The sequence below is a fragment of the Haliotis rufescens genome, unplaced genomic scaffold, assembly GCF_023055435.1.
Source record: "Haliotis rufescens isolate VD_foot unplaced genomic scaffold, xgHalRufe1.0.p SCAF_14, whole genome shotgun sequence".
NCBI classification, from domain to species: Eukaryota; Metazoa; Mollusca; class Gastropoda; order Lepetellida; family Haliotidae; genus Haliotis; species Haliotis rufescens.
In genome coordinates this window covers 21188348-21209290 of record NW_025963824.1, presented here as the reverse complement: position 1 = coordinate 21209290, position 20943 = coordinate 21188348, and the positions used below count along the sequence as shown (strand labels likewise).

Here is a 20943-nt window from a genome sequence, read left to right as displayed (position 1 = left end):
TACAAATGTGAGGATATCTTTGTCCTCTTGGGACCTGACTTAAGGCATCTATGAAAATTGATATACGCAACAAAATCGCAATCATTTTTTTCACTCTACTTGCCCTTTAAGCATAATATGTAGCAGAGGACAACACAGTATTACATCAGAACTACTACAACACTCCAGAGATATAATATGTAGCAGAGGACAACACAATATTACAACAGAACTACTACAACACTCCAGAGATATAATATGTAGCAGAGGACAACACAATATTACAACAGAACTACTACAACACTCCAGAGATATAATATGTAGCAGAGGACAACACAATATTACAACAGAACTACTACAACACTCCAGAGATATAATATGTAGCAGAGGACAACACAATATTACAACAGAACTACTACAACACTCCAGAGATATAATATGTAGCAGAGGACAACACAATATTACAACAGAACTACTACAACACTCCAGAGATATAATATGTAGCAGAGGACAACACAATATTACAACAGAACTACTACAACACTCCAGAGATATAATATGTAGCAGAGGACAACACAATATTACAACAGAACTACTACAACACTCCAGAGATATAATATGTAGCAGAGGACAACACAATATTACAACAGAACTACTACAACACTCCAGAGACTTAATCTCACCAACACTTGTTCTATCCAGTGAAAATTACGAGGAATAGTATAAGGCAATTATATGACCGCCTCATAAAAATGATCAGTGATTGACGTAAACAACTAGAGAGGAATAACATTACTACCGGTTATTGAAAAGGTTTTTCACTAGAATACGTAACGAGACATAATGAAAAATAACATCCAGCTTTAATTGCCTGTAGCTTTATACATTCCTTGTGTACAATACAAAGATGACACAACTTAGTCTTTTCTTTTTTTCTTTTTCTTCTTAGGGTGGTGTGATTCACAAGATTGTTCTTCTCCTTCCAACTCCTTCACTTTCTTACACTTCTTTCTCTTCCTCCTCCCCTCGGATGGACTCTCACCATCACTCTGGCTGTCCTCGTGGACTGGCGGGCCAGTCTCTCCTGCTGGATATCTCCTCTTCCTTTCATCACACTCACTCAGTCCACTGTTCTCCTGCAATGGCAATTCAATCTCATCGTCAAAATGCTTCTCCTTCTTTCTCTTCTTCTTCTTCCCAACACTCTCAGCTGCACTACTGTTCTCTTGCAATGGTGATTCAACCTCTCCCTCTATATGCTTCTCCTTCTTTCTCTTCTTCTTCTTCCCAACACTCTCAGCTGCACTACTGTTCTCTTGCAATGGTGATTCAACCTCTCCCTCTATATGCTTCTCCTTCTTTCTCTTCTTCTTCTTCCCAACACTCTCAGCTGCACTACTGTTCTCTTGCAATGGTGATTCAACCTCTCCCTCTATATGCTTCTCCTTCTTCCTCTTCTTCTTCTTCTCAACACCCTCAGTTCCTTGACTGTTCTCCTCCAATGACAATTCAATCTCTTCACCTACATGTTTGTTCTTCTTCCTCCCCTCCTGTGGTGCTGTGTCTTGCCCCTGGAGGCGGCCTGTGTTGCCTGCTGCCTCAGGTAGTCGCGCAGCCTTCATCTGCAGCATCAGCTGTTCCTCCATAGCCTGGACCCGCTGCAGCTTCCCGTTCAGCTTCAGCCCATGACGAGCCCCTCTGTAACACACACCTACATGCTCAAATGGGTCCTTCACCAACTTTGTAACGTTTGTTTCTTTTTTAATGCCACGTTCGGCAGTTTTTCAGCTAGATGATATCAGCCTGTAAATAATCAAGTCTGGATCTGAAAGTTCAGTGATTTTGAGAGCATTCATCCATCCCATGGGGGTACGATGACATGTTATCAACCAAGTACCCGAGTCTGACCACCTGATCCACTTGGTCACCTACTCTAACCTGGAAAACCCAGGAATTCCCTGGGGGAACTTTGTAATGATGAAGAGATTAATGACTGCTTGACTGGAGATTAACGTCGCTTTGAACATCATTTCAGTCAAATAACACCAGCATGTCAGTGATGCATGTCTTAGATATGAAGCACTTTGGTGAAACCCATTAGCATGGTGCTGACAAACCAGGAACCCTTTTCAGGGAAGATCAGGGATTCAAACCAATGATCATGGGATTTTGTCGTGCCTTAAAGATGCAACAGTGCACAGCGAGTGGCAACACTTTAGATGTCTGAGCCACCCTTGCCCCTGGATTTAAAGATACTTTCCAGCAGATATTTGTTCATGTACAGATAAACAGGCATATTCCTCTATTCATCATTATTAGTTGTTAGGAAGATAGACAAAGAAGTGGTTATGGTGCAACATCAGACTTGCATTCGTTATGTGACAGAGTTTTGTATTTGATCAAAAGGTTTAATGTAAACAGAAATACACCAGCTGTCTTCAGTTTTGTATGAAATCGATAGATAGTACTGCACAAAGGGTTCTTACTGATGTACTTACTTGTGGGCTGTGTGTCCCTGATGTTGCACAAGCCAAGTCATGTTCTTACTTGTGGGCTGTGTGTCCCTGATGTTGCACCAGCCAAGTCATGTACTCACTTGTGGGCTGTGTGTCCCTGATGTTGCACCAGCCAAGTCATGTACTCACTTGTGGGATGTGTGTCCCTGATGTTGCACCAGCCAAGTCATGTACTCACTTGTGGGATGTGTGTCCCTGATGTTGCACCAGCCAAGTCATGTACTTACTTGTGGGCTGTGTGTCCCTGATGTTGCACCAGCCAAGTGATGTACTTACTTGTGGGCTGTGTGTCCCTGATGTTGCACCAGCCAAGTCATGTACTTACTTGTGGGCTGTGTGTCCCTGATGTTGCACCAGCAGAGTGATGTTCTTACTTGTGGGCTGTGTGTCCCTGATGTTGCACCAGCCAAGTCATGTACTCACTTGTGGGCTGTGTGTCCCTGATGTTGCACCAGCAGAGTGATGTTCTTACTTGTGGGCTGTGTGTCCATGATGTTGCACCAGCAGAGTGATGTTCTTACTTGTGGGCTGTGTGTCCCTGATGTTGCACCAGCAGAGTGATGTTCTTACTTGTGGGCTGTGTGTCCCTGATGTTGCACAAGCAGAGTGATGTTCTTACTTGTGGGCTGTGTGTCCCTGATGTTGCACCAGCCAAGTCATGTACTTACTTGTGGGCTGTGTGTCCCTGATGTTGCACCAGCAGAGTGATGTTCTTACTTGTGGGCTGTGTGTCCCTGATGTTGCACCAGCAGAGTGATGTTCTTACTTGTGGGCTGTGTGTCCCTGATGTTGCACCAGCAGAGTGATGTTCTTAATTGTGGTCTGTGTGGACCTGATGTTGCACCAGCAGAGTGATGTTCTTACTTGTGGGCTGTGTGTCCCTGATGTTGCACCAGCAGAGTGATGTTCTTACTTGTGGGCTGTGTGTCCCTGATGTTGCACCAGCCAAGTCATGTACTCACTTGTGGGCTGTGTGTCCCTGATGTTGCACCAGCAGAGTGATGTTCTTACTTGTGGGCTGTGTGTCCCTGATGTTGCACCAGCCAAGTGATGAACTTACTTGTGGGCTGTGTGTCCCTGATGTTGCACCAGCCAAGTCATGTTCTTACTTGTGGGCTGTGTGTCCCTGATGTTGCACCAGCCAAGTGATGTACTTACTTGTGGGCTGTGTGTCCCTGATGTTGCACCAGCCAAGTCATGTACTTACTTGTGGGCTGTGTGTCCCTGATGTTGCACCAGCCAAGTCATGTTCTTACTTGTGGGCTGTGTGTCCCTGATGTTGCACCAGCCAAGTCATGTACTTACTTGTGGGCTGTGTGTCCCTGATGTTGCACCAGCCAAGTGATGTACTTACTTGTGGGCTGTGTGTCCCTGATGTTGCACCAGCAGAGTGATGTTCTTACTTGTGGTCTGTGTGTCCCTGATGTTGCACCAGCAGAGTGATGTACTTACTTATGGGCTGTGCGTCCACCACACCGCTCAAACACCTCCTCCTCAGATGGCCTGCAACAAAACCAGGAACAAGTGTCTATGACCCAAAAGTCAAGCATAGCCATGCCGACAGCAGCTTTTTTAAAGTGTCTATTTTTAACTTATCCTGCATTACTCCTAAAAGCATTCACTGTGCACCTTGCGACAAAGAAACAGACAGCATACCGGCGATGGTCCTCGGCGAAGAAATAATAAACTGTCCCAATTTTCACACCTACCGCCACTGTCCTGTGACCAATGTCATCTCTTCACATCACTGCCTGTCGCCTGAGCTGAAGAAAGACATACTTTTGAGGTTTCTAAAGCCAAAGTGGGGAGGCAAGTCTGCGACGGTTGGGCCTTAAATGTAGTAATGCAGGATAAGTATACAAATGTAAGAAATATTAAGATTTACTAAATTTTTTACTTATCCTGCATTACTCCTTAATGCATCTGTATCAGAAAATACAGACACCCCAATAATTCAAACCCTGAAGGTATGACACCAATTGGTCCATAAACCGTGAAGCGGAAAAGTTCAGAAAAACTCCATTATGGTCGGGTTATTTAAATGTGAAAAACAATTGAACAGAGGAATTAAAGAGTAGCTCCCTATACATCTTACTAATGAAGGCAAATAGGAATGGCTCTGTATAGGGCAAGTTCATTATTTGCGTCAGGGGTTGGTAACCTGCTGGGCTACAACCAACGGCCCAAAACCAGGTACACATTCAACAACCTCGAGAGTCACATCGCGAAGATAGGAGACGTAGGATGTGTGCCTATAGTATCTTTTTTATCCACCCCGTTACCCGGGGAAGGCACTGAGATGAGGCGGTAAGCTACCCAATCAGGTACTTGTGCCAAACCAAGGTGAGTATTCCATTCTGTCGAAGAATCTCCCTCTTCACCATTAGAGTAGTCCGACGAATCAGAACGATGTTGGCGTGTGCGTGAACAATGATGGTGAACAACTTCTACTCCGATATGTAGTACTATCTCTGACCGAGGGCTTACATGAACTGCCTGGTGAATAGGAGTCATGCGTCGATGTCCAAGTACACGCAGGCATCCTGGTACTACTCCTGTATGCTTGTACAGTGCTACAACGCTACCTTCGGGGTCCAAATAATTGATGAGCGTTATAGATGATCAGCGGTTTAACAAAGGTCGAGTCGTAGGTGGTAGATGACCAACATAACAGTATACATGCTCTGCCTACCTAACACGATCTACGTTGCACGTTTCAGAAGTTATTTATGATTCATAGTGTAAAAAAAGAATTGATCGAGTATTAATCTGTGCTTTAAAAACACATCGTATCCCTTCAGGTGAATAAGCAGGTAGATCTATAACAAACTTGGACAATAAAAGTATGAAATTTGATATAAAACATCACTAGACATGTTAAAATGTATTTCCTGCTCTCAAAGGTATTGTTTTATATGCAGAGATTAAGATTACCGTGTGTATTTTCTCGTAAACTAAGCCGGAAATAGCAATCAGCTGTGCACGCGTTTCCTCCCAATCTATCGGTGATTCAGTTAAAACGTACCCAGTGATACCACTTTAAAGAAATCTGATGCAATGGTCAGAAAAAATTGTATCTGAAATTATTATTTTATCAGTAATAATATATTCCAATATCGTGTTATATTAGTTGCAGCTTACACCATATATACTTATAATTATAAGTACAGATGGTATGCAGGATATTTTTGGACGTATGGAATGATTTTGACCAGTCACCGTAGGGACTTCCCGCGCTGCATGTATTTCGATTGGGAAAACGCTATGTTGACATTTAATAGTCAAACTGCCTCAAATATGACTTTTAGCAAGTCATGGTGCAGCCTTTATGATATGTGTATCCATTCTCTTGCAACTAAAGTTCGTTTCAAGGCGTCAATACCGGTAATCTGACCGTGGTTGCTGTAAATAACGGTTAGTTGTGCGATTTACCGATCACTTCACATACGATTATTGTAAACATTATTATAATTATTGAATGAAATTTTGAATATAATTAAAAAAATAAATTGCAAACATTAATCCAGAGAAACAATAAACAATTTTTTTTATTACCAGATATTATAATAATAGCATCAAATTGCGTACTTCAGTTCGGATTTGTTGACTGGTATTTCCGGTGTTACGTGATTGCGGTGATCAGCTGATAATGTTTTCTGAGATGGGGGAATTTAGCATCGCGTCATTGGAAAACTTGAGTTTCTTGAAAATGTTAGTAAATTTTGGGAGCCATGCTTTACCGCACGATATAACCGAGTTAGCGCTATATTGAAGGGTGCAATAACGAGGGAACACTGTATGTGGCTTGGGTTTGCACAACCCCCATCAAAGCATCTTGAGACGCTGGCACAGTCTTCGCAGATCTAGCAGATGTAGATTTCAAAATTTGGGTCAGTTATGATACTCACAGGATCCTCTGGATTTGAGGTTTTCGGTGGAGCGTGCACTTCAGCAGTGACAGTAACAGACAATATATTACTTGTTGAAGATAATGGTTGCATAGTAATGACCGAACCATATCCCTCGCTAATCAGCGATTGTGACATCTTCCTAGTCTCATGACGGAATTGCAGGAAATGCCTCTGTGAGTGACCTGCCTATACGTCGTAACACTCGCTGGAGAGGGATTTATGCAAAAAACACATTTAGAGTTTGATCCACAAACTTGTGTGAATTCCAGACAAGGTGGATGAGGATCTTTAGCAGATGTCTTTCCACGACAATTAGTACAACACGCAAGCATAAGTTACGCAATGTAGAGACTTTTGATAAAGCGGGACTGGAAATCTGCTGTAGAAATCTAATTTATCTATTGGCAAATTTTTGTAACGAGTTGAAAGTGTATTCAATAATATGTATATACACAACTCAACGCTAGTAGTATTTAAAAACACATAAATATATTATACGTACATAGCTGAGAATTGTAAACAAATTGACTACCTTAGCAGGCAAACAATTGTAACAGACAGATTCTTTTTACTCCTATTAAACATCTACAACTTCACAACATGTTTGAGAGTAATATGAAAGGAATACATCACCTGTTGCAGATGAATTTTAGAATTGTAGTCGAAAACCAAAGGTCTAAATAAATCCAAAACGAGAGCTCCGCTGGTATACGTCCATGTTGTAGGCGACCAAGGGTCACAGAGGTCACAGGACAGCGGCGGTGGGTGGGAAAAGTGGGACTTCGAACAGTTTATTATTTCTTCGCCCAGGACCATCGCCGGTACGCTGTCTGTTTCTTTCTTGCAAGGTGCACAGTGAATGCTTTAAGGTGTAATGCAGGATAAGTAAAAAATGGACAATTTAAAAAAGTTGCTGTCAGCATGGATATTCAAATAATTTCAACCATGTGAAAAGTTTGGTTTGAACCTCTTGAATAATTGCGGTGTCATCATTGGTGAGAAAAAGTATGTCAGCGTTCAGCTTCATTGCCTAGACACAGGCATATCATATGGCCTGGACACAAGGTGGTATATCACTACATATGGCCTGGACACAAGGTGGTATATCACTCCATATAGCCTGGACACAAGGTGGTATATCACTACATATAGCCTGGACACAAAGTGGTATATCACTACATATGGCCTGGACACAAGGTGGTATATCACTACATATAGCCTGGACACAAGGTGGTATATCACTACATTTAGCCTGGACACAAGGTGGTATATCACTACATTTAGCCTGGACACAAAGTGGTATATCACTACATATGGCCTGGACAAGGTGGTATATCACTACATATAGCCTGGACACAAGGTGGTATATCACTACATTTAGCCTGGACACAAGGTGGTATATCACTACATATGGCCTGGACACAAGGTGGTATATCACTACATATAGCCTGGACACAAGGTGGTATATCACTACATATAGCCTGGACACAAGGTGGTATATCACTACATATAGCCTGGACACAAGGTCGTATATCACAACATATGGCCTGGACACAAGGTGGTATATCACTACATATAGCCTGGACACAAGGTGGTATATCACTACATATAGCCTGGACACAAGGTGGTATATCACTACATATGGCCTGGACACAAGGTGGTATATCACTACATATAGCCTGGACACAAGGTGGTATATCACTACATATGGCCTGGACACAAGGTGGTATATCACTACATATGGCCTGGACACAAGGTGGTATATCACTACATATGGCCTGGACACAAGGTGGTATATCACTACATTTAGCCTGGACACAAGGTGGTATATCACTACATATGGCCTGGACACAAGGTAGTATATCACTACATATGGCCTGGACACAAGGTGGTATATCACTACATATGGCCTGGACACAAGGTGGTATATCACTACATATGGCCTGGACACAAGGTGGTATATCACTACATATGGCCTGGACACAAGGTGGTATATCACTACATATGGCCTGCACACAGGTGTATATCACTACATATAGTCTGGACACAGGTGATATATCACTACATATGGCCTGGACACAAGGTGGTATATCACTACATATAGCCTGGACACAAGGTGGTATATCACTACATATGGCCTGGACACAAGGTAGTATATCACTACATATAGCCTGGACACAAGGTGGTATATCACTGCATATAGCTTGGACACAAGGTAGTATATCACTATATATGTGTAAACACTTGGTGCAAAGGCAGAACATGCAGCTCTTCTCTATGTCAGCTGCTGCATGAATTCAGTATTACTTGTCTATTTTCTCCTCCTCCTCAGACTCGCTGCTGCTGCCTTCCTTCTCTTCCACATGCCGACCTTCCTCTTGCTTCAGCGTAGCACCCTACAACACACACATGGAACCATGACTTCAGCATGGCACCTACAACACGAAAATAGAACCATGACTTCAGCGTAGCACCCTACAACACACACATGGAACCATGACTTCAGCATGGCACCTACAACACAAAAATAGAACCATGACTTCAGCGTAGCTCCCTACAACACACACATAGTACCATGGCTTCAGCATGGCACCTACAACACAAAATAGAACCATGACTTCAGCATAGCACCCTACAACACACACATGGAACCATGACTTCAGCATGGCACCTACAACACGAAAATAGAACCATGACTTCAGCGTAACACCCTACAATACACACATGGAACCTTGACTTCAGCGTAACACCCTACAACACACACATTGATCCTTGACTTCAACGTAGCATCCTACAACACACATAGAACCATGACTTCAGTGTAGCACCTACAACACACATAGAACTATGACTTCACCAAAGCACCCAACAACACACACATAGAACCATGACTTCTTCATAGCACCCAACAACACACACATAGAACCATGACTTCAGTGCAGCACCTACAACACACATAGAACTATGACTTCACCAAAGCACCCAACAACACACACATAGAACCATGACTTCTTCATAGCACCCAACAACACACACAAAGAATCATGACTTCATCATAGCACCCAACAACACACACATAGAATCATGACTTCAGTGTATCAGTCTAATAGTGATCTTGGCTTATAAAATCTGTTTGGGTCAGGAAAACAAGCTTGAAATACTCATATCACCTGCCAATATGACATGTCTGGTATCAAAAGGCACCAGTTCACCACTAGACCTATCTATGTGCCAAGTTTGGATAAGATATCTCTCATGTTTTTTTAGTTCTGCTCCAGAAACAAAATGTGATGGATGGATGGAAAGACAGAAGGATGGACAGACAGCACTCATTCCAGTATCCCCCTTCAACTTTGTGGTGGGGGATAATGACAACATTCTTATGAAACAACTTCTCAGTTGGTATTCATTTATGTGAAACATACTTCTTCTGGCTTCTACCCCCTCCACTGAAATCCTGAGTAAAAGAATTTCTGTAGAATCAGTTCCTACCTTGACAAAGTTCCCATACAGCGCCATCTTCTTCCGGGCTTTCTCAGCCCTCTTCTCTTCCTTGCTGTCAGGGGACTTCCTGCCGAGTGTCACCTCGCCATTCTGAAATACATACACTGTCACCTCAATATTGGGAAAAACACACGTGTTACCTCACCATCGTAAAACACACGTCACCTCACCATTCTGAAACACACACACTGTCACCTCACCATCGTAAAACACACGTCACCTCAACATTCTGAAACACACACACTGTCACCTCAACATTCTGAAACACACACACTGTCACCTCAATATTGGGAAAAACACAGTGGTCACCGCACCATCGCAAAACACACGTCACCTCGACATCGTGAAACACACACACTCTGAGTCACCTCACCATTCTGAAACACACACACTGTCACCTCAATATTAGGAAAAACACAGGTGTCATCGCATCATCGTGAAAGACACATGTCACCTCACCATCGTGAAACACACACACTGTCACCTCAATATTGGGAAAAAGCCCCCACCTGCCTAAAATGAAATACCTGGTCAGCCCCCACCTGCCTCAAGTTGACAAACCTGGTCAGCCCCCACCTGCCTCAAGTTGACATACCTGGTCAGCCCCCACCTGCCTCAAGTTGACATACCTGGTCAGCCCCCACCTGCCTCTAGTTGACATACCTGGTCACTCCCCACCTGCCTCAAGTTGACAAACCTGGTCACTCCCCACCTGCCTCTAGTTGACATACCTGGTCAGCCCCCACCTGCCTCTAGTTGACATACCTGGTCAGCCCCCACCTGCCTCTAGTTGACATACCTGGTCAGTCCCCACCTGCCTCTAGTTGACATACCTGGTCAGCCCCCACCTGCCTCTAGTTGACATACCTGGTCAGCCCCCACCTGCCTCAAGTTGACATACCTGGTCAGCCCCCACCTGCCTCAAGTTGACATACCTGGTCAGCCCCCACCTGCCTCTAGTTGACATACCTGGTCACTCCCCACCTGCCTCTAGTTGACAAACCTGGTCACTCCCCACCTGCCTCTAGTTGACATACCTGGTCAGCCCCCACCTGCCTCTAGTTGACATACCTGGTCAGCCCCCACCTGCCTCTAGTTGACATACCTGGTCAGTCCCCACCTGCCTCTAGTTGACATACCTGGTCAGCCCCCACCTGCCTCTAGTTGACATACCTGGTCAGCCCCCACCTGCCTCAAGTTGACATACCTGGTCAGCCCCCACCTGCCTCAAGTTGACATACCTGGTCAGCCCCCACCTGCCTCTAGTTGACATACCTGGTCAGCCCCCACCTGCCTCTAGTTGACATACCTGGTCAGCCCCCACCTGCCTCAAGTTGACATACCTGGTCAGCCCCCACCTGCCTCAAGTTGACATACCTGGTCAGCCCCCGACTGCCTCTACTTGACATACCTGGTCAGCCCCCACCTGCCTCAAGTTGACATACCTGGTCAGCCCCCACCTGCCTCTAGTTGACATACCTGGTCAGCCCCCACCTGCCTCTAGTTGACATACCTGGTCAGCCCCCACCTGCCTCTAGTTGACATACCTGGTCAGCCCCCACCTGCCTCTAGTTGACATACCTGGTCAGTCCCCACCTGCCTCTAGTTGACATACCTGGTCAGCCCCCACCTGCCTCTAGTTGACATACCTGGTCAGCCCCCACCTGCCTCAAGTTGACATACCTGGTCAGCCCCCACCTGCCTCAAGTTGACATACCTGGTCAGCCCCCACCTGCCTCTAGTTGACATACCTGGTCACTCCCCACCTGCCTCTAGTTGACAAACCTGGTCACTCCCCACCTGCCTCTAGTTGACATACCTGGTCAGCCCCCACCTGCCTCTAGTTGACATACCTGGTCAGCCCCCACCTGCCTCTAGTTGACATACCTGGTCAGTCCCCACCTGCCTCTAGTTGACATACCTGGTCAGCCCCCACCTGCCTCTAGTTGACATACCTGGTCAGCCCCCACCTGCCTCAAGTTGACATACCTGGTCAGCCCCCACCTGCCTCAAGTTGACATACCTGGTCAGCCCCCACCTGCCTCTAGTTGACATACCTGGTCAGCCCCCACCTGCCTCTAGTTGACATACCTGGTCAGCCCCCACCTGCCTCAAGTTGACATACCTGGTCAGCCCCCACCTGCCTCAAGTTGACATACCTGGTCAGCCCCCGACTGCCTCTACTTGACATACCTGGTCAGCCCCCACCTGCCTCAAGTTGACATACCTGGTCAGCCCCCACCTGCCTCTAGTTGACATACCTGGTCAGCCCCCACCTGCCTCTAGTTGACATACCTGGTCAGCCCCCACCTGCCTCTAGTTGACATACCTGGTCAGCCCCCACCTGCCTCTAGTTGACATACCTGGTCATCCCCCACCTGCCTCAAGTTGACATACCTGGTCAGCCCCCACCTGCCTCAAGTTGACATACCTGGTCAGCCCCCACCTGCCTCTAGTTGACATACCTGGTCAGCCCCCACCTGCCTCTAGTTGACATACCTGGTCAGCCCCCACCTGCCTCTAGTTGACATACCTGGTCAGCCCCCACCTGCCTCAAGTTGACATACCTGGTCATCCCCCACCTGCCTCAAGTTGACATACCTGGTCAGCCCTCACCTGCCTCTAGTTGACATACCTGGTCAGCCCCCACCTGCCTCTAGTTGACATACCTGGTCAGCCCCCACCTGCCTCTAGTTGACATACCTGGTCAGCCCCCACCTGCCTCTAGTTGACATACCTGGTCAGCCCCCACCTGCCTCTAGTTGACATACCTGGTCATCCCCCACCTGCCTCAAGTTGACATACCTGGTCAGCCCCCACCTGCCTCAAGTTGACATACCTGGTCACTCCCCACCTGCCTCTAGTTGACATACCTGGTCAGCCCCCACCTGCCTCTAGTTGACATACCTGGTCAGCCCCCACCTGCCTCTAGTTGACATACCTGGTCAGCCCCCACCTGCCTCAAGTTGACATACCTGGTCAGCCCCCACCTGCCTCAAGTTGACAAACCTGGTCAGCCCCCACCTGCCTCAAGTTGACATACCTGGTCAGCCCCCACCTGCCTCTAGTTGACATACCTGGTCACCCCCCACCTGCCTCTAGTTGACATACCTGGTCATCCCCCACCTGCCTCTAGTTGACATACCTGGTCAGCCCCACACCTGCCTCTAGTTGACATACCTGGTCAGCCCCCACCTGCCTCTAGTTGACATACCTGGTCAACCCCCACCTGCCTCTAGTTGACATACCTGGTCAACCCCCACCTGCCTCTAGTTGACATACCTGGTCAGCCCCCACCTGCCTCTAGTTGACATACCTGGTCAGCCCCCACCTGCCTCTAGTTGACATACCTGGTCAGCCCCCACCTGCCTCTAGTTGACATACCTGGTCACCCCCCCCCACCTGCCTCAAGTTGACATACCTGGTCACCCCCCCCCACCTGCCTCTAGTTGACATACCTGGTCACCCCCCCCACCTGCCTCAAGTTGACATACCTGGTCACTCCCCACCTGCCTCAAGTTGACATACCTGGTCACCCCCCCCACCTGCCTCTAGTTGACATACCTGGTCACCCCCCCCCCCACCTGCCTCTAGTTGACATACCTGGTCACTCCCCACCTGCCTCTAGTTGACAAACCTGGTCACTCCCCACCTGCCTCTAGTTGACATACCTGGTCACCCCCATCTGGCTCTAGTTGACACACCTGGTCACTCCCCCATCTGCCTCTAGTTGACACACCTGGTCACCCCCACCTGCCTCTAGTTGACATACCTGGTCAGCCCCCACCTGCCTCAAGTTGACATACCTGGTCACCCCCATCTGGCTCTAGTTGACACACCTGGTCACTCCCCCACCTGCCTCTAGTTGACACACCTGGTCAGCCCCCACCTGCCTCTAGTTGACATACCTGGTCACCCCCCCCACCTGCCTCAAGTTGACATACCTGGTCACTCCCCACCTGCCTCAAGTTGACATACCTGGTCACCCCCCCCACCTGCCTCTAGTTGACATACCTGGTCACCCCCCCCCCCACCTGCCTCTAGTTGACATACCTGGTCACTCCCCACCTGCCTCTAGTTGACAAACCTGGTCACTCCCCACCTGCCTCTAGTTGACATACCTGGTCACCCCCATCTGGCTCTAGTTGACACACCTGGTCACTCCCCCATCTGCCTCTAGTTGACACACCTGGTCACCCCCACCTGCCTCTAGTTGACATACCTGGTCAGCCCCCACCTGCCTCAAGTTGACATACCTGGTCACCCCCATCTGGCTCTAGTTGACACACCTGGTCACTCCCCCACCTGCCTCTAGTTGACACACCTGGTCAGCCCCCACCTGCCTCTAGTTGACATACCTGGTCAGCCCCCACTTTTATGGCTTTAGCTGTTTTGTTGAAGACATGATCCCACCAGTGATGAGTGAACTCTGCACCTGGGTCGTGGCCCACCTGAATAGATAGATGTCATGGACTATCTCTGGTGTGCTTGATGTTTGACGAATACGGTGTATACTTTGAAAGAATTTTGTTCCAATAACACACAGGCCTAAACAGTACACTGAAGCTATGTCACAAGTTTCATAAGAGTTTCCATTCTAAGCATCAGCAACATGAACAAAATACCAAAGTTTTACGCATACATGTGGGAATAGTTTTGATTGGTCAACTATTTGGCCACATAATTCTGTTTTCAGTGCTCTAAGGCTGATCTTAGTATTACCTTAAAGGGCAAGTTCACACGGAAATGAACCTATTTTTCTTGTACTTATTCCACATTGAAAGTGTTAACCTAGAAGTGTCATAGACAAAAATATAAAATTATCACAATTAATTAACATATTTTTTGCATTAAAACGATTTATATTTTTCACATGTACCAAGTGTTCTATTTCCATAACAAAAACACCATGGCTTATGCCCCTTGCAATATGACGTCATTGGTGCCAATTGATAAACATTATGACGTCCTCATGCTTTGTTAGAGCCGCTTCACGTGGTGTAGGTACAGGTGTGTGATTCTAGTGTCTGAGATGCCAGCCAGCATAGTGTTATGCTGAGTCACCACTGCGCCGGAGTGTGTCGTTGGCCATGTTGTTTTACCGCAAACTGGTACTTGATATCTTTTGCGTTGAGAATAGACAGGGACCTAGTTGAATTGGCACCAATTACGTCATAATCTAAGGGGGATAACTCAGGCCTGTTTAACTCGAAAAACGAAGGCCTCATAACGGCATATCATTTTCACACTATTGTGAGCTTCCTACTTTCACTGTGCAACAAATGAATGTATATTTTCAAACACAGATACTAACTAATTCTAAAATTGTGTTTTGTTTAGAAAAAGAAAGAAAGTGATTTTTGCGTTCACACTTCCCCTTTAAGAGGAGGTGTGAAGCATGTAGAACACATGTGCTTATAGTTTGTTTGGCCTCAACCCTGGTTTGTGAAAACAAATGCCTCCTTCATGCAGTACCAGTGCCCTGAGAGGTCTCCAGGTCAGAACAGGTCCCCAGTACCTCATGGTTGTCAAAAGAGCTGGCTAACTCACCCCCGTTTTGTTGTTCTTTATCTGCACCTTGATAGCCTCCGTCATCCCACTTTCCTCTCGGCCGAGGCCAGACCCTGTGCAATAGAACATCAACATTAGCTTCACACCAGTTGTTGTCTGGCTGTTATTTTTACCACTTGACAGCAGGCCAGACACAAGAGGAAACAATAATGTGCTTGGTAGGATTTCCACATAGGAATTACAGGCATGATGGAAAATGCAATTTTTTCCTGTTGTAACTGGGAACAATCCCAGGTCTCCTGTGGGCTGTACCTACATTGTAACTGGGAACAATCCCTGGTCTCCTGTGGGCTGTACCTACATTGTGATGGGGAACAATCCCTGGTCTCCTGAGGGCTGTACCTACATTGTGATGGGGAACAATCCCAGGTCTCCTGTGGGCTGTACCTACATTGTGATGGGAAACAATCCCAGGTCTCCTGTGGGCTGTACCTACATTGTGATGGGGAACAATCCCTGGTCTCCTGTGGGCTGTACCTACATTGTGATGGGGAACAATCCCTGGTCTCCTGTGGGCTGTACCTACATTGTGATGGGGAACAATCCCTGGTCTCCTGTTGGCTGTACCTACTTTGTAACTGGGAACAATCCCAGGTCTCCTGTGGGCTGTACCTACATTGTAACTGGGAACAATCCCTGGTCTCCTGTGGGCTGTACCTACTTTGTAACTGGGAACAGTCCCTGGTCTCCTGTGGGCTGTACCTACTTTGTAACTGGGAACAATCCCTGGTCTCCTGTGGGTTGTACCTACATTGTGATGGAGAACAAACTCCCAGGTCTCCTGTTGGCTGTACCTACATTGTGATGGGGAACAATCCCTGGTCTCCTGTGGGTTGTACCTACATTGTGATGGGGAACAATCCCTGGGCTCCTGTTGGCTGTACCTACATTGTGATGGGGAACAAACTCCCAGGTCTCCTGTTGGCTGTACCTACATTGTAACTGGGAACAATCCCTGGTCTCCTGTGGGCTGTACCTACATTGTGATGGGGAACAATCCCTGGTCTCCTGTGGGCTGTACCTACATTGTAACTGGGAACAATCCCTGGTCTCCTGAGGGCTGTACCTACACGGTAACTGGGAACAATCCCTGGTCTCCTGTGGGCTGTACCTACTTTGTAACTGGGAACAATCCCAGGTCTCCTGTGGGCTGTACCTTCATTGTAACTGGGAACAATCCCTGGTCTCCTATGGGTTGTACCTACATTGTAACTGGGAACAATCCCTGGTCTCCTGTGGGCTGTACCTACTTTGTAACTGGGAACAATCCCAGGTCTCCTGTGGGCTGTACCTTCATTGTAACTGGGAACAATCCCTGGTCTCCTGTGGGTTGTACCTACATTGTAACTGGGGAACAATCCCTGGTCTCCTGTGGGTTGTACCTACATTGTAACTGGGAACAATCCCCGGTCTCCTGTGGGCTGTACCTACATTGTAACTGGGAACAATCCCTGGTCTCCTGAGGGCTGTACCTACATTGTAACTGGGAACAGTCCCTGGTCTCCTGTGGGCTGTACCTACATTGTAACTGGGAACAATCCCTGGTCTCCTGTGGGCTGTACCTACATTGTAACTGGGGAACAATCCCTGGTCTCCTGAGGGCTGTACCTACATTGTAACTGGGAACAATCCCTGGTCTCCTGTGGGCTGTACCTACATTGTAACTGCGAACAATCCCTGGTCTCCTGTGGGCTGTACCTACATTGTAACTGCGAACAATCCCAGGTCTCCTGTGGGCTGTACCTACATTGTGATGGGGAACAATCCCTGGTCTCCTGTGGGCTGTACCTACATTGTGATGGGGAACAATCCCAGGTCTCTTGTGGGCTGTACCTACATTGTGATGGGGAACAATCCCTGGTCTCCTGAGGGCTGTACCTTCATTGTGATGGGGAACAATCCCAGGTCTCCTGTGGGCTGTACCTACATTGTGATGGGGAACAATCCCTGGTCTCCTGTGGGCTGTACCTACATTGTGATGGGGAACAATCCCTGGTCTCCCAGCATCAAAGCATGTTTACCTGTGACGTGAGACAATCAAGGCGGCTGGACAGACAACTTACTAGATTAAGTCTTTAAATGGTATTTAGAATTGAAACATGTAAGGAAGAGAATTTATGGATGACAACTGCTTTCTTATGAGTTGACATCCACAAATTCTCTTCCTAACATACACGATGTTGTTCTTGGTTTGTATATTCCCTATGCAGTGGCCTACTGTTCCGAGATCAGACCTTGTTGTTGCACAATAACATCACTGCACAATACATGCAAATTTCAGGGGACATTTTGACAAATGTAATACAATATCTATCTATTAATGAGTGAATTATGTCAAACGCTGTAGTCAGCAGTATTTCAGCCATATCATGGCAGGCTGTAAACAATCTGTTCTGGACCAGGCAAACCAGTGACTGACAGCATAAACAACAGTCCACATCCCAGAGCTCCAGATAAGCTGCGTATCTGCGTGAAATACGCATCAGAAATGCAGAAATACACAGTAACATATAATCCAAGCGTATCAAATATGCAACGAACATTACAGATATGCTACAAAAATAAAACTTGTGCGTATCATCAAAATATTGTGAAGTAACCCTGCATATTCGATTAGCGAATCAGCAACTTATTTTGAAATTATAAACGGGCATTCCATCAACCTTGCCAAACTCCACGATGACAGTTACATCATGATCATTTGCCATCACACTTTCTTGTGGAAGTATCGTGGTATTTTTGAGTCCTATAAAGCTCTCGAACCCACACGACACCAGTTTGCAGGGACTAGATAAATAGTGTTTTTAAATATTTAACTTAAATACCCACATGTGTAAAAACTAGTGGGTAACAGAAATTTGAATACGCAGATAGAATTACTGATACCCAATGATTTTAAAATGCATGGGTAAAATACTAACAACACCAAAAGCTTATCTGGAGCTCTGACATCCTGAGTGTATGACAAACAGTCTGCCAAGTCACCAAGTCTGACCACTATAGGTCAGATCAGGCCAACAGCTGAAACCCTGATAAAGGCTAACAAGTTTGTAACAGTGATATCATCACTTTCTCTTAAGCAAAACTGATGAAGTAGTCCACAGTGAGTGAGTGAGTTGGGTTTAACGCTGCTTTTAACAGTATTCCATTTATATCACGGCGTGTCAGCTTAATGTGGGAGGAAAGCTCGAGGTGATGCAGGTCTCAGACATTTACCACTTCGGTGAAACCCACGAGCACAGGTATGGTGCTGACAAACCTAAAAACATAATTGGGGCGAACCGGGATTCGAACCCACAATCATAGGTTCTCTGCACAGCAAATCGTGGCGCCTTAGACGACTGGGCCATCTGTGCCCCCAAGTAGTCCACAGACTAAGGGACAGTGCGCAGATAGTTCTATGTGTTTTTAAATCACGCATGAAATAATTTCCAAGTATGACTTCGCATGCCTGATTTAATTCTCAACCAAAGAAATAGTACTCCCTACAGTGAAGCCGATAACACAACGGCTGCACAGAGTAAACTGGCTTCAGTAGGCATACTAGAGGCAAATTTTAGTTAAAGATCGTGTTTGTGTTTCTTACAGATGAGTTACAAATGACTAATTGCCAGATTAAGAAGCCAGTGTTTGTCAAAGCCTGCATTACAATATAAATATGCCTCGGTCATATGAAGCCAATCACTCTCCTACCCAGAGTTCCTTACGGCCAGCCTAGTACCTAGTGTCACAGCTTCCACTCCATTAACGGATGTTTCATTGGTTTCATTGTGGACAAGTCTACACATTTAGATAAACATCGAGAAAATGTCCTAAAATGTGAAAAACTATTTTCATTTGGGTATTTCTCCGCGACATGCTGTAATCAAAGCCCAACGGAGAGCTAGCAATAGGGTCACTTTAATGTGCAAAACTATATTATCCTACACTTCATTGTCACATTTGTAGTAGGATGTCTATGTGATTATACAAAACAATATGTAAAGCGTCTCGAAAGGAGTGTATTTGGCCTGTCTGTTCTTATTTCAGACGTGTGTTTGTTTACAAACAAGAGAAAAGTCTGGTCATGTGATAAGCCTACACTCACAGAACATTCTGTAGCGGAATAAGGTGAGCAGAGCCGAGTAGGCTTGTGGGGTATCGGTTATTTTTTACAAATAAAGTTTCAGAAAGGTTGACGTCCTGTCTCGTAAAGCAATTATTGAGTTATAGGATCCATGTTGTTTAATTATTGGGAGTATGTATCTTTTGATCTTACACCCAATAATACTTTTGGCTGTAAATGGAAAATGCTTTGATGAAGTGTTTATTATATAAAATTAATAAAGTGGGACAATGCTGCATGTGCTGATGCCCATTTCCCCCTAGCATTTGGTCTAGATGTCATTAGGGAGCAACCATTTGGTTTTCAGAAGGGGTTGGCTGTAGGGCTGGGATGGGTAACTTGGGTACTCGGGTAAGGTGGGTCATGAGTAGGACCCGGGTACCCACAGGCCTACCCGGACCCGTGGTTAGTCATGTGATATATTGGTTAATGACAAAAACTCACTATAGCTCAGTGGTTACACTACAAGTTGCTAATGTTCGCAATTCTTTTCTAACAATACACACATTCCTTTTGACTTGCATATGTTTGAGTAAAGTTAATGCTTCAGTCAACTTCTGTGTACGCATGATCTGATCGTTTGATACATATTTCTAAATAGTTTTGGCCAGGGCTGCGGTAAAACAATTCCCTATCAGAGGTTTTGTTCCCATGCAACTCTTGAGACCTGCAGTCGGTACCATGGTAAGGTCGGGTAATAGGGGATCAGATACCCGGACTCATCCCCTAGTTGGCTGGGATTTTGGTTTGAAGTGAGCATTTCCTAGCTCAAATATTTTTTTCAAAATCAAGTGCTCAATTATATTTTATAAATTATAAAAATAACTAGATTTCTAACTGTATTATTTGGACATCTGTCAGCAAGAACCGGACACTTATTTTTTTCTACAAAACGAGGCATATATGCATATTTTCAGATAAACAGGGTGTTGATTATGTTCTTAGAAAAAATCCTGGGCTACCCCTGAAAATCAAATGATTGCTCCCTTCTACTACTGCAATAGATTTACAAGGTATTCTTTCGTCATACCAGATCGCTGCATCTATTATGACATTAACAGCTGGTAAACCATAACCACTGGGTGTCCGGATCGAGTCGACTATTACCGTCTGTCCATCCATGTTTTAGGAGTTGGTTACGTGCAAATGTACTGTTCGACATTCCGTACAGTAACGAGACCGATGGTCCTGTCACACGTGGGTTGTAATCAGAAAGCAAGTCCAAGGTGGATTAGCTCCCTTCCATATTCTGAATGCCTCGACAAATTTCCTCACTCGGGTCAAATCGGCATATTCCGACACTTATATTATGGGATAGAGACGGGCGCGTGACTGCCTTGTGATTGGTTGTTTTGAA

The 20943-nt window shown here is 45.8% G+C and overlaps 1 protein-coding gene across 2 annotated transcripts; it reads right to left on the bottom strand.

Moving 5' to 3' along the window:
* Positions 1–823: 823 nt before the first annotated feature.
* On the bottom strand, positions 824–20850 carry LOC124116688 (G patch domain-containing protein 4-like). Of its 2 annotated transcripts, none has more exons than XM_048395126.1 (7): positions 20694–20850; positions 15461–15534; positions 14269–14361; positions 9899–10000; positions 8714–8802; positions 3948–3998; positions 824–1677 (listed from the first exon to the last, which is right to left on the bottom strand). In XM_048395126.1, exons 1-7 carry the CDS (start codon positions 20746–20748, stop codon positions 897–899), a joined length of 1245 nt encoding a protein of 414 aa, XP_048251083.1. In that variant the 5' UTR covers positions 20749–20850; the 3' UTR covers positions 824–896. The 2 variants fall into 2 exon arrangements, with proteins under 2 accessions (XP_048251083.1, XP_048251084.1); XM_048395127.1 differs by having other exon boundaries at positions 20617–20751.
* Positions 20851–20943: the final 93 nt, after the last annotated feature.

Bases quoted from the DNA above. Each gene is read 5' to 3' on its own strand.
- LOC124116688 (XM_048395126.1), bottom strand. From the start codon at position 20,748: ATGTCGAACAGTACATTTGCACGTAACCAACTCCTAAAACATGGATGG. The intron at 14,362-15,460 runs GTGAGTTAGCCA...CTATCTATTCAG, and splicing joins TAAAGAACAACAAAACGGGG to GTGGGCCACGACCCAGGTGC. The intron at 3,999-8,713 runs GTAATACTGAAT...GTTTTGTTGCAG, and splicing joins GAGGAGGAGAAAATAGACAA to GCCATCTGAGGAGGAGGTGT.